Below are 15186 nucleotides of genomic sequence, written 5' to 3'. Positions count from 1 at the left end.
TAAGGAACCCACAAGGGCCAGGGTTATAAACCCCAGAATTGAGAAGAAGTACAAACCGGCGCCTGGGGACCCTACCTACATCAAGGACAGTTGCCGTTGGACACTCTGGTTGTTTCCAATGCCCGGAAGAGGGCAAACTCACAAACTACTGGTGATGTTCCTCCCCCTGACAAGGAATCTAAAGTGCTAGAAGCATCAGGGAAGAGGGTGGCGGCTCAGGCGGCCAATATCTGGCGTATTTCTAACACGCAGGCACTCTTGGCCAGATATGACAGGGCACACTATGATACACTTGAGACCCTGTTACAACACTTGCCAGATGAATATAAGGAGGCAGCAGAGATGCTCATACAGGAAGGAAAGCTCATCTCAAATGCTTCTATTAAGTGTGCACTGGACGCAGCAGACACAGCGGCCAGGGCCATTAACACCAGTGTAATGTTGCGGCGACAGGCCTGGCTCAAAATCTCCGGGTTCAAGCCAGAGATACAAACCACCATCCTAAATCAGCCTGTAAACCCTGATCACTTATTTGGACCTGAGGTAGACACCACCTTAGAAAAAATCAAAAAGGACACTGAAACTGCGAAGTCTATGGGGCTCTCCAGTCGCAGCAGTTCAGGGGTGGTTCTTTTCGTCGCTCAGGCAATAGAGGAGTTTCCAGAGGCCAGCTGTCCCAGCAAACACAGTACAATAAGGGTGGCGCGCAAACCACGTACACCAAACAAAGTAGAGGTGGCTATCGCGGAAACAGCGCCAAGGGCAGAGGTCGTGGAAACAACAGCTCCCGATCCTCCGCCGCCAACAAACAGTGACGCCTTGTCACTGCCCCCCGACCATACAACACCGGTCGGGGGGAGACTCCAACAGTTCCTGCCGGTCTGGAAATCCATCACCACAGACAGGTGGGTCATAAAGCTTATCCAGTACGGTTATTGTCTGGAGTTAACATCCACTCCACCCAACATACCCCCAAAACACCGTCCTATGTCCACAGAGCATTTGCACTTATTGCTGCAGGAGGTACTCGTCATGCTGCAAAAAGGGGCAATCGAGCTCGTGCCGGTGGAAGAAAGAGGCTCGGAAGTGTACTCCCTGTACTTCTTAATCCAGAAAAAGGACGGGTCCCTCAGACCCATACTGGACCTCAGGCCCCTAAACCAGTACATTCTATCAGAACACTTTTATATGCTCACACTGCAGCAGGTTCTTCCGTTGCTCAATCAGGGAGATTTCCTCGCAACATTAGATCTAAAGAATGCATATTTTCACATTCCGCTCCACCCGTCACACAGAAAATACCTCAGATTCACCATTCAGAATCAGCATTATCAATTTAAGGTCCTCCCCTTCGGAGTGACCACGGCGCCCAGGGTGTTCACGAAATGTCTGGCGACAGTGGCTGCGCACCTCAGGAGACAAAACGTTCATGTCTACCCTTATCTGGACGACTGGCTTATCCAAGCAAAGTCGGCCCAGCAGTGCGCCGCCAACATGTCCCACACCATTCACCTTCTTCACGATCTGGGATGCTCACTAAATTATCCAAAGTCACACCTTCAGCCCGCCCACGTACGGCAGTATCTGGGCGCAACAATAAACACTCTGGCAGCCACAGCACAGCCAAATTCAGTGAGGATCAACAGCATTCAATTGCTGATACAGAAATTCAGACCGCAACACTCGCTTCCGGCACGAGTGTTCATGCAGTTGATAGGCATGATGGCCTCCTGCATCTTCATAGTCCCGCATGCGAGACTACATATGCATCCGCTTCAGGAGTGCTTAGCACGTCAGTGGAATCAGGCTCACGGACAGTTGAAGGACCTAGTGTTGGTAACCGGTCGTGCATACAACTCTCTGCATTGGTGGAATCCACACAACCTTTGCAAAGGCCGACCGTTCCAGGAGCCTGTTCCACAGATCATCCTAACGACGGGCGCTTCTCTCCATGGTTGGGGAGCTCATGTACTCCATTACTCAGTGCAGGGACTATGGACAGCGCAGCAAAAGAAGATGCACATCAACCTCCTAGAGCTGATGGCAATCTTCATGGCGCTGAAGGCATTCAAAGTACATCTGTGCAACAAAGTCGGGTTGATCCGGACGGACAACATGACAGCCATGTACTACATTCAAAAGCAGGGGGGTACACACTCTCCACAGTTTTCTCATCTGGCTCAGAACATGTGGAGGTGGGCCATTCAGTGGAACATCTTCCTCATGGCGGAACACCTCCCGGGCAAGGACAACCAGATGGCGGATCTGCTCAGCAGGTACAGCCACCAAATGCACGAGTGGGAGATACATCCATCAGTACTCCACCCATACTTCCAGCGGTGGGGTCATCCGCAGATAGACCTGTTCGCCACGAGGGAAAACGCCAAATGCCAAAGCTTTGCCGCCAGGTTCCCGCACCCACAGTCGCAAGGCAATGCGATATGGATGAACTGGTCAGGCATATTTGCGTACGCTTTTCCCCCAGCACCTCTAATACCGCTGGTGGCACGAAAGCTAAAGCAACACTCGATGACGCTCATCCTGGTTGCTCCGACGTGGGCACGCCAACCATGGTACACCACGTTTCTAGAACTTTCCGTGGTACTGCATCAAAGGCTGCGCCTCACTCCCAGGCTTTTGACGCAGAGCCATCGAGACATTCAGCACCCAGATCCGCAACAGCTCAACCTGGCGATCTGGCTCCTGAGGTCTTAGAATTTGGCTACCTCAACTTGCCTCCCGACTGCATGGATATCATACGAGAGGCAAGAAAGCCCACCACCAGAGCATGCTATGCGGCAAAATGGAAGCGGTTTGTCATTTATTGTGCAGACCACAACATAGACCCGCTTGACGCGTCTACGCACAACATCATTTGTTATCTGTTACATCTTTACAAATGCAATCTGGCATATGCTTCCATTCGAATACATTTATCTGCCATAGCGGCTTATCTCCAAAACAGGCAGCATCTCTCCCTTTTCAGAGTGCCTGCCATTAAAGCTTTTCTAGAGGGGTTCAAACGAGTCATTCCTCCCAGGACACCACCAGCTCCAGACTGGAACCTTAATGTGGTCCTCACCCGACTGATGGGTCTACCTTTTGAGCCTCTACATTCATGCGAGCTTCAGTTCTTAACATGGAAAGTGGCTTTCCTGATAGCGATCACGTCACTGCGATGTGTTAGTGAACTCCAGGCACTAACCATCCAAGAGCCATTCATACAAATTCATTCTAACCGGGTGGTGCTGCGCACTAACCCTAAATTTCTTCCAAAGGTGGTTTCACAGTTCCATGTCAATCAAACTATTGAGCTGCCTGTGTTCTTCCAAAACAGAGTCGGTGGCGGAGAGAATGCTCCACACTCTTGACGTCAAAAGAACTTTAATGTACTACATTGATAGGACCAAAGATTTTAGGAAGACGAAACAACTTTTTGTTGCCTTTTCAGCCCAACACAAAGGCAACCCCATTTCCAAAGCAGGAATAGCCAGGTGGATCGTTAAGTGTATTCAGATTTGCTATCAAAAAGCAAAGCGCACTTTAACGATCCCCCCAAGGACCCACTCCACCCGAAAGTTGGGGGCCTCCATGGCTTTCCTTGGAAATATTCCTTTAGAAGACATATGTAGAGCAGCCACATGGTCTACCCCACACACATTTACTAAACACTACTGTGTAGATGTGCACTCCAAACAGCAGGCAGCTGTAGGGCAGGCTGGTCTAAAGACACTTTTTCAAACGTCTGCAGCTGGCACAGGCGGCCGCCGCTAATGGAGGGACTGCTATTTATTCTATGCTATAGATATGAATTCAGCAGCCCACATGCCTCGAACCGAATATGCTACTTACCAGTATGCATCTGTTCTTGGCATGTAGGGCTGCTAACATTCATATCGCCCGCCCTCCTCCCCGGCGCCTGTAGCGGCTGCAGCACTTACACTTACTCTTAGCATGGTCATCACTCACGGTGTTACACTCCATCTTTGCCACAATGGCTAAAAACAATCTGGGGATGGAGTCGATGCCCATGGGCACTGTAGTCCAGGGGAGGAGCCACCTATCTCGTGATACTTCGAAGACTCTTCCAGGACAACAATGTGCAATCAACCGGACCCAACACTAGGCGGTGGTCTATGCTATAGATATGAATGTCAGCAGGCCTACATGCCAAGAACAGATGCATACTGGTAAGTAGCGTATTCGTTATATAGTTAAAGTAAATAAAGAACTTAAGGTCACCAGTAAAAACAGGGATCGGTACTGTCAAGCTGGACATCTTACGGGGTTACACTGTTGGTCCTACATCGAAGCCTAGGCCTGGAACGAGCTCCCGTCAACATCAGATGCTCCCCCACCCTCCACACCTTCAGGAAGAACCTCAAGACCTGGCTTTTCAACTGAACCGGATCTGCAGTCCCCCCCACCCCCTTCACCAACGGCGCCTTAAGACCCTCACGGGTGAGTAGTGTGCTCTATAAATCCCTGATTGATCAAAAAAAGGAAAGGGCATGTTGCTTGTCATCATAACATTCTATTTTTGTCATTCACAAAGACGTACCAAGATCTAGTGAGGCCTCTGCCGGACTCTAGGAAGCTCTGCGGCCCTGGCCTTGTGTGCATTCATTGTCCGCCTGGTGTGTTTATTGCCGCAGCGGTGCTCAATGGTTATATGCACACCAGTTTTACTGACTTGTGGTACCTGAGCTGCCTCCGATGTCACATGCACTCCTTCTTTAATAGGGTGGTTTCAACCTTCTCTGCTCAGACTGTGGAAGACTGACTGTGGGGCAGCTTAATCTCTAACAAGGGTGCAGGCCTGATTACCGGTATCTTTATGGGCCTCATCCCCCATGTAAAGGTGTCTTCAGTCTCTCATAACTGAGCTCCTTTGACCAGTCGCGTTTTATGGTTCACGGTGTGCCGTCAGACTACTTGATGCTGGAGTCAATTGGACAACCTATGTTAGTTGCCATTTTTCCGGATGGTTTTGTCCTGCTGGAGGTATCAGCCTGCAGGCACCTTCCCAATCCTGTTAAGCCTGTTGGGTTGGGGGAGGTAGTCCAGCCCTTCCTTGAATGACGTGATCTGTACGCCTTGTGGAAGGACAGGCCCTTGAAGGGGCAGAGCTCTTTTTGACACAGTTAAACACACCCTTCTCCTTAACTGTTCTATGACCGCATCCCCTTCGAAGTGTCCTCCTGTTTACAGGCTATCCTCATTTCATATTAGACAGCCTAGTCTGATCTCAGGAAGGACTACAGGCTGTGTGACAAGGAGACGATAGTGCCAGATTCATGGCCCCAACAAGATGGGAGGGGCTGATAGAAATTCAAACAATGCAGCCCGCCTGATCAGCCAGTCCTGACCGAAGGGGAAGATCAGTGCTAGCGCCTTTGTCTAGTGCATCCTTCAACCTTTGAGACTTGACAGCCAAGGAGGTCCTGGGCACCAGCCAGTTTGAGGAGTGGAATTGCCGCTGCACCACCAGTTTCCATGGGCCTAAGTACAAGCTAGCCCTGTAGAAAACATCTTGCTGGAAGTTGTGTAGGAAGGAATGACTTTGTTTGTAGGCAGTGATCTCCCTCACAGGGACCACCAAAGCTCAGTTGTTGAAGAACCCGCATGAGACGATTTCAGTGGATTAAGACTGCCGTGGGAACCACAAGGTCGCCCCAGCCAGGTTCACTGGAGAAATAGAATGGTTCTCCACTTGACCAATGCCCTCCTGACATCATAAAATGGCCTTACTGATAGTCCATCCGGCACTCTTTTTTGTTATTATTACTCAAGTGTTTCTCTCACTTTGTTTGCGTGCTCCTCCCACCAGAGTCACCGGGTGGATATAAAATGTGAATTATGATGATGTGAGAATCATAAAAAGAAAGTTTCGAAGAATGAATAAGAGTGAAAAAATCAATAAATAAACATTATGGTTTGAAACGATTTTAATTTGGAGAAATCTTCATTGAAAAAGAATAAAATGGAGTAAGACCTCTAAGGTCTTTGTATCATAGTGCACACCGCTTTTGAAAGCGGTAACACTGCTTTCCCCTAACCAAAATCATAAAATGGCCTCCACTCTTCTTAATACCCTTTTTTTTGTGGAATATTTTTATTAGTTTCTGGGTTCATAAAAACGCAAACGTCTTCGCACGCATAAGACAGCAACATTCAAGACATCTCGTCTGTTTGTATACACACACGATTGATATGCATCGCAGTATAACACACCGTTACACCTCTGCTACCTAATGTGATTATCCCATCACCTCCACATATTTAGAATATAATCATTTCCCCTATAGAGGGGGGGGGGAGCTGCATCTTTTCTTCTCCACTTGTGGCCCGTGTGAACATGTCCAGTAAGTCCAGCCCGTAGTGTCGTCTCCAACTGCCCCAGACTCTGAGGATCTTTCCGGGGCACCCTCTATTCCTATGTGTGACCCTCTCCACTGCCGTGTATGGGCTCATTCCTCTCTTCCATTTGTGTAGTTTCGGTGGGGCTTGAACGCCCCAGTATCTTGCTATATCCCTCTTCATGACCACTAGACCCAAGGCACCAAATAGTAACTGTGGTCTAGCGATACCTACCCGGGTCTGGATCCCCAGAAGAATACATTTGGGGTCCAAGGGGAGGGAGACCTGCAACACTTCGTTTAGTTCCCGGATAATCTCTTCCCAGTAGGCCTGTATGTTGGGGCCGCCCCATATCGTGTGGTGGAATTCCCCCCATTCATGTCGACATCGCAGGCACCTGGGATTTTAAGCCCGCTCAATTCGGTGAAGTTTGGCCCTGTCATAATACACCCGGTGAAGGATCTTATATTGATTAAGGAACAGCCGAGCCATGATTGCCACCTCCCTGGGGTGAATCAGAGCGGCCTCCCAATCAAAATCTTCCATTGCTCTTACCTCGCCCTCCCACGTTTTCCGGAGTTTGCCAAGGTTATCAGCATATTGTTGTTCAGCGTTTTGTAGGTTTGTGACGCTGCCTTAAGTGTGAGTGGCTCCTGCAGTAATCAACCCTCTAGTGGCACATATTCCGGCAGATCACTCCCAGTCAGGACCTTCGCTAGCCTCGCGTGGTGTAGCTAGGCATATTTGAGAAATTGGGACGGATGAAGCGTGAATTCAGCACAGAGGGGCGAAAAAGATCCAACGGTTCCCTTATTAGTGATGTCCCCTGTGGTCCAGATCCCAAGTGTGTCCCGTTGTTCGAAAACCTTCAGTTTACTCAGTTCCTTGAGCCAATTCCCTTTCCACGGTGGTGTCGCCTTAGTAATCCTGTGTGCCCAGCCCTGTGTTCTGGACACCCTGTCCCATGCCTCAAGAGGGGTTGGTGTGGCCGTAAGCATAAGTTGGTTTCTCTAGGTCTTTGTGAGGGTTTGGCTGGAATCCTGCTGTTTGGTCTTAGCTACAATGTAGTCCCTTTCATTTCTGGTAGACTTTATTTATGTGCATTTATTTGAATTTATATCTTGCAGGCTCAAGTGTGGAAGTAAAAGAAGACAAATGCTGGGAAAAAGTGGAAGTGTCCTCGAATCCCCACCGGGCGAACAAGCTGACTGATAGGAATCCTAAATCCTATTGGGAGTCCAACGGCAGCACCAGTTCCCATTATATCAACATCTATATGCACCGAGGAGTGGTGATCAGGTGCGTGAGAGGTGGCTGGAGGGAGGGGGAGGCATATGGGCTTTTGGTGTCGGGAGGACAGTGAAATTTGTACTGGGAAAAATGGCTTTGATGTATTACTAATGTGGGAGTTGTAAGTATAGTAGGTCCTGATACCACACTTAGCAGCATTCTGACAGATTTTTCTTTTCTTCAACTTATGAATCGCCTCCAGGCTGAATGCGTAAATGTTTCTCCCCAGCAATAGCTCTCTAGCGTCACCAGATAAAGCTATGCGGCGTCACCCACACCTTTGCCCATCAAGGATGTGAATATATTGTGACATATAAACCGTTGACTGGTACACTGGCTTCAGTTTGTTTTTTCCGGATGTATGACGTTACAACGCATACTTTTACAACGCATACCGTTACAACAAATTTTTTACAACGCAAAAACTTTTACAACGCATACCATTACAACGCATGTTTTTACAACGCAAATACCTTTACAACGCATACCATTACAACGTAAGTATTGGTAAGTATATAATATTTTTTTATTTTAAATTAATTGTAATTAATATAATTTAATTTAATTAATTTTTTACCCTGTACCCCTGTACCCCAAAAAACCCCAAAATAACCCAGAACCCTAAAAATACCCCTGTACCCCAAAAACCCAAAACTGTCCCTGAACCCTAAAAATACCCCTGTACCCCAAAAACCCAAAACTGTCCCTGAACCCTAAAAATACCCCTGTACCCGAAAAACCCAAAACTGTCCCTGAACCCTAAAAATACCCCTGTACCCCAAAAACCCAAAACTGACCCTGAACCCTAAAAATACCACTGTACCCCAAAAACTGAAAACTGACCCTGAACCCTAAAAATACCCCTTTACCCAAAAACTGAAAACTGACCCTGAACCCTAATACCCCTTTACCCAAAAACTGAAAACTGACCCTGAACCTTAAAAATACCCCTTTACCCAAAAACTGAAAACTGACCCTGAATCCTAAAAATACCCCTTTACCCAAAAACTGAAAACTGACCCTGAACCCTAAAAATACCCCTTAAAAAAACCCAAACATATAAAATATTAAATATAATTATATACTTACCAATACTTACGTTGTAATGGTATGCGTTGTAAAAGTACTTGCGTTGCAAAAACATGCGTTGTAATGGTATGCGTTGTAAAAGTTTTTGCGTTGTAAAAGTTTCGTTGTAATGGTAGTGCGTTGTAAAAGTTGCGTTGTAAAGGTTGTTTCCCGTTTTTTCCACGCCTCTGTGAAACTTGAGTTTGCTTAGTAATTCACTGACTGATGTCCTCAATATTCGCCAGTGACTAAGTTAGGTCTTCTAAGGTTTCCGGCTTTAACTCCTTGCGTGCTCATGACGAGCTGAGCTCGTCATGATGTACGGTGGCCGCATGCTGATGACGAGTTGACAAGCACCGTGGCGCTGCGCGCATCCCCCCAGCGCTGCGGGGGAATTAGCCCTGCGGCGAAGGTGTTAAACCCCATCACAGCTGTCAGATTCATATGACATTTGCATGTGGTGTCTTGGCTCTGACCATGAACCATCTGTCTGCTACTCCTGCTTTTGAATGCGCCCAAAGGCGATCAGAGAACAGGAGGTCAATTTGCTTTTGGCTGAGACACACTGGGGCAGCCCAAAGTGGCCCCTGACCCCTTCAGGTAAGTCTCCTGACAGAAAACAAGCTACCAATAAATTGTCCTACAAAAATAGAAACAGCACCACATGAAGAAGAGATTGTTTTCTTCCTCTGTGAAACTGTCCTGGTCCTGGGACCATTTGTAGACCCAAAACACTTCCTCCTCATTGGATCTGTTCCGGGTCTGAATAAGATGGAGCTGGAATTTTGACTCGATCTGCAGACTCATGGCGGGTTGAGGCTTTTCATTAGGTCCTTCTGGATATAAATATGATGGCCCCACTAACTTCTGGGCCACTTCCCATGGGTGGGTCTACTCCTGTGCGTTTGTCAATTTTACATCTCCGGCTCGACCATTCTCGATTATGCATCAATCCAAGCTCCACGCCCTAAGCTTTTCTTTGTTGCTATGCTTGGATTTGAGCTTGACTATGTTTCCACCCTCCAAGTTGACAAACTTTATCCGGGTGATAAAAGACCATGTTTGCACCAGTTTTCCTGGCAGATCTCTAGCAAAGCATCTCCATACGGCCCAGAGATTTGCCCGCATGCAGGAGCTTTCAGATCAGATTAAGATGTTATAGGTATGCCATACAGAGGCTATGGCTGCACAGAGGTTAATGACTTGGATGCTGATAACCTCTTCTCCTCTTAATGTACTGATGTGGGTCGTTTCCTGGACTTAACAAAGGCTACTGACCTGGATTAAGAGAGTCTAAGAATCTTAAATCCATGGGCTTAAAAGTCTTCAGCTCTGGCAGATTGACTCTTTCTGTTGTTAACACCTCTTGCCTTTATACCCTATGGGAGCAACCACTATCCACCTTTCTGACCGCATGAATAAGCTGTTTCAGATCTGACCAATTGGACTTGGATGCTTCCAAACAAATCTTGAAGCGCGTCTGAGACTCTGCAGGTACGGTGACTGTGTCGCTGTAACCTGTGCTTCTACTCCTGAATGCACTCCGCAGACTCCTCAGGTGATATCCAGTCGACCTTGATGCACATGCCCTGCGATGGAGAATGACTCTTTGTTAAATAAGCTCATTGCTCCTGGAGTCAATCAGACATAGCCGCGCAGTGACTCTCTTGCTGGTCCCGGCCTCACAGGCAAAACAGTTCCACCATCAGTGAAGGAAGCTTCGGGCTCCTTTGGTGTGCAACATTCCTGTCACTGACGCAATCAGCCCAAACCTCGGCAAAGGTAGTGCCCCTTTTGGGGCAGGCGTGGATCTAGCCGCAGCCTCCACCGTCTTCCAGGTGCTCTGCTCTCTCAAAAACTTACTGTGGTAAAAAAATCCTGTTATTTGTTCGCCTATTAGAAGACGACTACAACAGATAGCTGTGACATCCAGCTTATGTATGTTTGTATATGGTATTTCTACGGCACAAACCTGCCCAAAGAGCGTCATAGTGCTGTACATGTTTAAAGACCAGCATAACGTAAACGAGTAATAGAAAAGGAGCTGGGTTAATACATTCTGGTGTGGTGTTCTTTGAAGAGCCGAGCCTTCAACTCTTTCCTAAACTGGACCGGTGTTGTAGGTCCTCATGGATACAGGGATGTTGTTCCTGATGCCGGCTGCATAGATGGACAAGGCCCGCTGTCTTGTATTTTCTTTTTTACACTTCTTTGTCTGCAGTGGTGGCGTCTGTTCCCCCCTTCGTCACACTCCTTTCCCGTAGTCCACTTCCACTTCTCATTACCACTGCCCAGTCATCCTGAGTCCCTCCTCACCACGAGCGCTCTTGTGCACATATTCTTGAATCACACTTACTCACATCCTCATGTCTACAAGAAATTGGTATTAGTCAAAAGTAGATGGAGGCTTCATAAGATTAAAGATTAAAAATGTAGAAAATGCTTCTTCTACAGTACTGGGGTTTTCATAGCTACACATACATGAATCGTTTCCCATCATCACGCTGGGAGTCCAACCGTAACCTTCAAAAAGCAGCATCTGTCACTGAGGCTCTAGAGACTTGTAAACATTGTCAATTTAGCAATCAGACTGTATTGAAGAGAAAGACCTTGACTTCGACCAGTCTGTTTCAGCACTCTGAACCTCACTTACCCCAGAAGCTACCTCAGAGTTTCTGCGGCATTTCTTGTGAAATGGAGTCTTATCAGAGCTCTGCTCTGTTTTCTAAAAAGTGATTTTCTGATTTCTCACTGGGTTTTCATCTCTACTGGCCCTTTTCCTTAGGGTACCAACTTTTGACTTTGATGCCAGTGAGACTAATTGCTTCAGAAGGGAGGAGTCCTCTTCATGGCCAGCACCTGCTATGATAAAAACTAACTGGATGTGGAGACCCGTATAAGAAGTGCAAACCTGCCAGGACGCTCTCTGCAAAAATACTTGAGAGATAGAGAAGGCCGTCTTTTGAGGTGGCTCCTAAAGAAAGTCAGGGCTGATGAGGCCCATCCTCCAGCTTAAAAGCCTAAAAAATGTCAGCTGGATCAAGGTATGGTTCTTAAAGCTGAGGCGACAGCTGATGACATTGCCTCTATGTCCAGGTAGTCGTCACTGAAGGCCTTAAAAATGACTGACAATGCTGAGCAGGCCAGTAAAACTACAATTTGAGGCACGGTCTTGTGTGAAGTGCCAACTTGTTGAACCGTCTACCACTCTGCTGGTGATGACCTCTCTGCCATCTAAGTTACTGCCACCATTGCGCACATCTCCACCAATGAGGGTTATCCATGGACATCAAACATCCCATCAATGACCGCCCCTCTACTGATGATGTCAGCGTCTGCACCATTGGTGATTCCATCATCTTCGACAACTGATGCAAAGAACTACAAAAATCCTTGACTACACACATCAGAAAAAGGAGTTTTGTTTGACTGTAATTTCAGAAAAGGGAGTGCCAGCTAAGCTACTTCCTTCAGGCACCACTTCAGGTCATCTCTTCTCCCTTCTAACGTTTAAGAGACTGACGATGGCTCTGAAGGTGCAGCTCGGCACAGCCAGACGACCAACAGGGCTATGAGTGAAATGTCAGGACCCGGATGACGAGGGAGGTCATGATGGTGTTTGGACTGTCGATCCAGAGACTGAAGGTGACATAGATGAAGACCAAGCCTACCATTCCTATCTTGAGGTTAAGATACATCCACACTGGGGATATGCGTAATCCACATTCTGATCGTCATTATGAGGAACGCTCTCTGGAGCATTTTTCAGGGGCCCCCAGTGTTAAAGTAAACCATCGGCTTCATCTCCGTTCTTCATCGCATGATAAAAAATTATTACACTAGGTTTCAACAGAATGAACCACAGCAACCACCACATCCACCTCCAGAGCAGAAACATTTTAAAAACAGATCCACCTCCAACTCGTCACCACGAGTCGACCCAGTTCCGTGGGTTTGCTACGGCGATGCGGGTAATTGTGAGGAGGAAGAGGAAGGACAGGGTGTGAAAGTGGGATGACTGTTGTTCCCGTAAAAGGAGATCCATCTCCACCTTTCCCAGATTCGCCTTGAAATGCTGTAGCCGAGTTTCCCTCATTGGTGGAAAGAGCTTCCACTAAGTTTACTGTGTAATTTCGAAGAGCTGTGAAGAAACATAGTGAATTACATATAGTTATCGACCGAAATTTGGCAGTACCAAATCAAGCAAGATCCAGCTTCTGTCCCTGAAACGGCGCCACATTTGGATAAAAACAAAATGCTATGCTCTTCAAAACACCTTGGTGTAAGGCTGACTACAGTCAGAAGGCTGCCCAAGCTGCACTGCCAAGGTCCTGCAAACCAACATCCCCCTCTGCCTCTTCTGATGGTGAGCATGGGAAGATGGAGTGTTTGGTAAGAGGGTTTCGACAACGGCTGCAACCTGTATAAATTACCTTATTTGGAGGTTAAAAAAATGAGATACTGAGGCAGCTCGCTTTGTGAGTGTCTTAAAATATCCCCTTTTGAGGAGGTTATTACAGATGTCAACATCAACTAGATTACAACAGACAACAAGACAGTACCCATGCACACTCTAGTAATATACAAACAGTAATGTCAGTGTCGACATGAGAGGCAATGGAGACAAAGCCTGTTTACAACAGCATAAATTGTATTCAAGAGTCAAACGTTGTTGTATGGTGTCTTTAATGTTCATAACACGAGAACCAGCCGACACGTGTTTCGTTGCAATGTGGGACAATCTTCCCGCGACTCTTCAGGGCAGTGTACAAGTAGATAGTCGTGATAAAGTCGCTCTGTCGGTGATAATTCCGACCCAACAAGGCCCTGGACTGCTGGAAAAACGTCTGGGGATACCCCCAATCTAATAATCGTTCTCCGTTAATAAATCAGATTGAGTCAAGGTTATTGAGACACTTCAAGGTGTCAAGGTTCAAAGAATGGCGATCTAATGGTATCAACATCCAGTGATTCCACGTGGTGCTGTATACGGTTACAATTTTCAACGAGGTATTGTGTAGACAGACGGGTGCGTCGGAGAAGAGCCTCTCGTTCCTAGTGCCGGGTGCGGTCACAGGGGTTATAGGGCTCATCCCCTGACCCGTTTGCACCTCAAATCCCACTGAGAATTTACAGAGAAAATTGCGGCAACCCCTCGCAGTGCGCCCTTTTGAAACCGGAGTAAAAACCCTTGTCTGGACCTTTAGATTACAACAGACCTCACCACACTACCCACCAAAGGGGATTCACCAACAACTACATCTACTGCAGTCGGAAGTCCTTACCATAATGGAAAAGAATTCCAGAGAACCTGTCACCCAAGCCCAGCGAAATAAGGAATTCTACCCCAGATCTTTCCGAAGAGTGGCGTCTTATCCTAGATCCCCCCTCAATTGAACAAATTGCTCAGAAAGCAGTCATTGGAGATGGTTACACTTCAAGAACTGGTTCAGCTACTCCAGGGAGGGGAACTGATGGTGGCGTCTGGCCTTCAAGATGCTGAGTTGCATTTCCTGACACACCCAAACATCAAAACTCCAGGATGACAAAGCACAGGATGTCCAATATTTCATCTTCTTGTAAAATGAAAAATGGGTAGTTGTCAGGCAGAGCAGTGAGTGGGGAAAATCCCGACCCCGGGCCCTGACCAGTGCTAACACCTCTTCCCTGATTTGTCATCTCTTTTAAGCCTTCTGTGGTAAATAAATAAATAATACCCTATTTTTGAATGTATAAATGAATAACAGATAGCTCAATAAATAAGAGTCAAGATTCGAGGTAGTAGGAGTTTCGCAGGTTTATTACAGCATAAAGGGCAGGAACAGGACAACCTGCATAGGAATAGGATGGCAGGGCCCAGCAGCGCTGCTGGTGTCAGGATCGGGACAAGGGGAACGGATGACTTTTTTAATAACAGTGCATGAACATATATACATAACGCAAACACATAGCATTACATTGCAATAGGCGTAGCAGTGGGTGGAGCAATAGGCGTGACGCGTAGCAGTCGCGAAAGATAAGGGTGAAAAGAGGTGTAACGGGGCGTATACATAGACATGTGATGCAAACGTAACAGAATATGTCATGAATGGGGCGGAAACCATGGAGGGGGCTACCTGAGGAGCCGGGACCTCTAACCTGATGGTGCGCGCAAACTAGCAATGACGTATCACTAGGAGAAGCTGGGGGCTATGAACTCTGTGCTAGGAGCAGAGACTGAAGTCTGGAGAGTCAGGGCGACATGTACCTAAGCAGTATCTAGTATCTGATGTTTAGAGAACATGTTGATATAAACTAGAAGTTAGGAGAGGAAAGGCTAACTTGATTCTAAGACTGGACCATGCATTATTCTACATGTAGTGCGTGATGAAGAATATTAAATGACCATTAAATGCAGTATTTCTCTAACGTGGAGACGTGAAGGCTAGACAATGACGGAAACTATTGATGCGGTTCAGTAGCTTAGGA

General features: G+C 47.1%; 1 protein-coding gene across 1 annotated transcript in view; it reads left to right on the top strand.

Moving 5' to 3' along the window:
• The window catches only part of LOC144762121 (cullin-9-like), a 343786-nt gene that overhangs the window by 161322 nt on the left and 167278 nt on the right, over positions 1 to 15186 (top strand). Inside the window, exon 17 of the mRNA XM_078647249.1 lies at positions 7488 to 7659. Within this exon, the coding sequence (XP_078503375.1) occupies positions 7488 to 7659 (172 nt within the window). The remainder of the gene's footprint in view (positions 1 to 7487; positions 7660 to 15186) is intronic.

This window comes from Lissotriton helveticus, chromosome 6 (genome assembly GCF_964261635.1).
Source record: "Lissotriton helveticus chromosome 6, aLisHel1.1, whole genome shotgun sequence".
In the NCBI taxonomy this organism is placed as follows: domain Eukaryota; kingdom Metazoa; phylum Chordata; class Amphibia; order Caudata; family Salamandridae; genus Lissotriton; species Lissotriton helveticus.
Note: the sequence above shows the minus strand (reverse complement) of the source record. Positions and strands in the feature narration are given on the sequence as shown.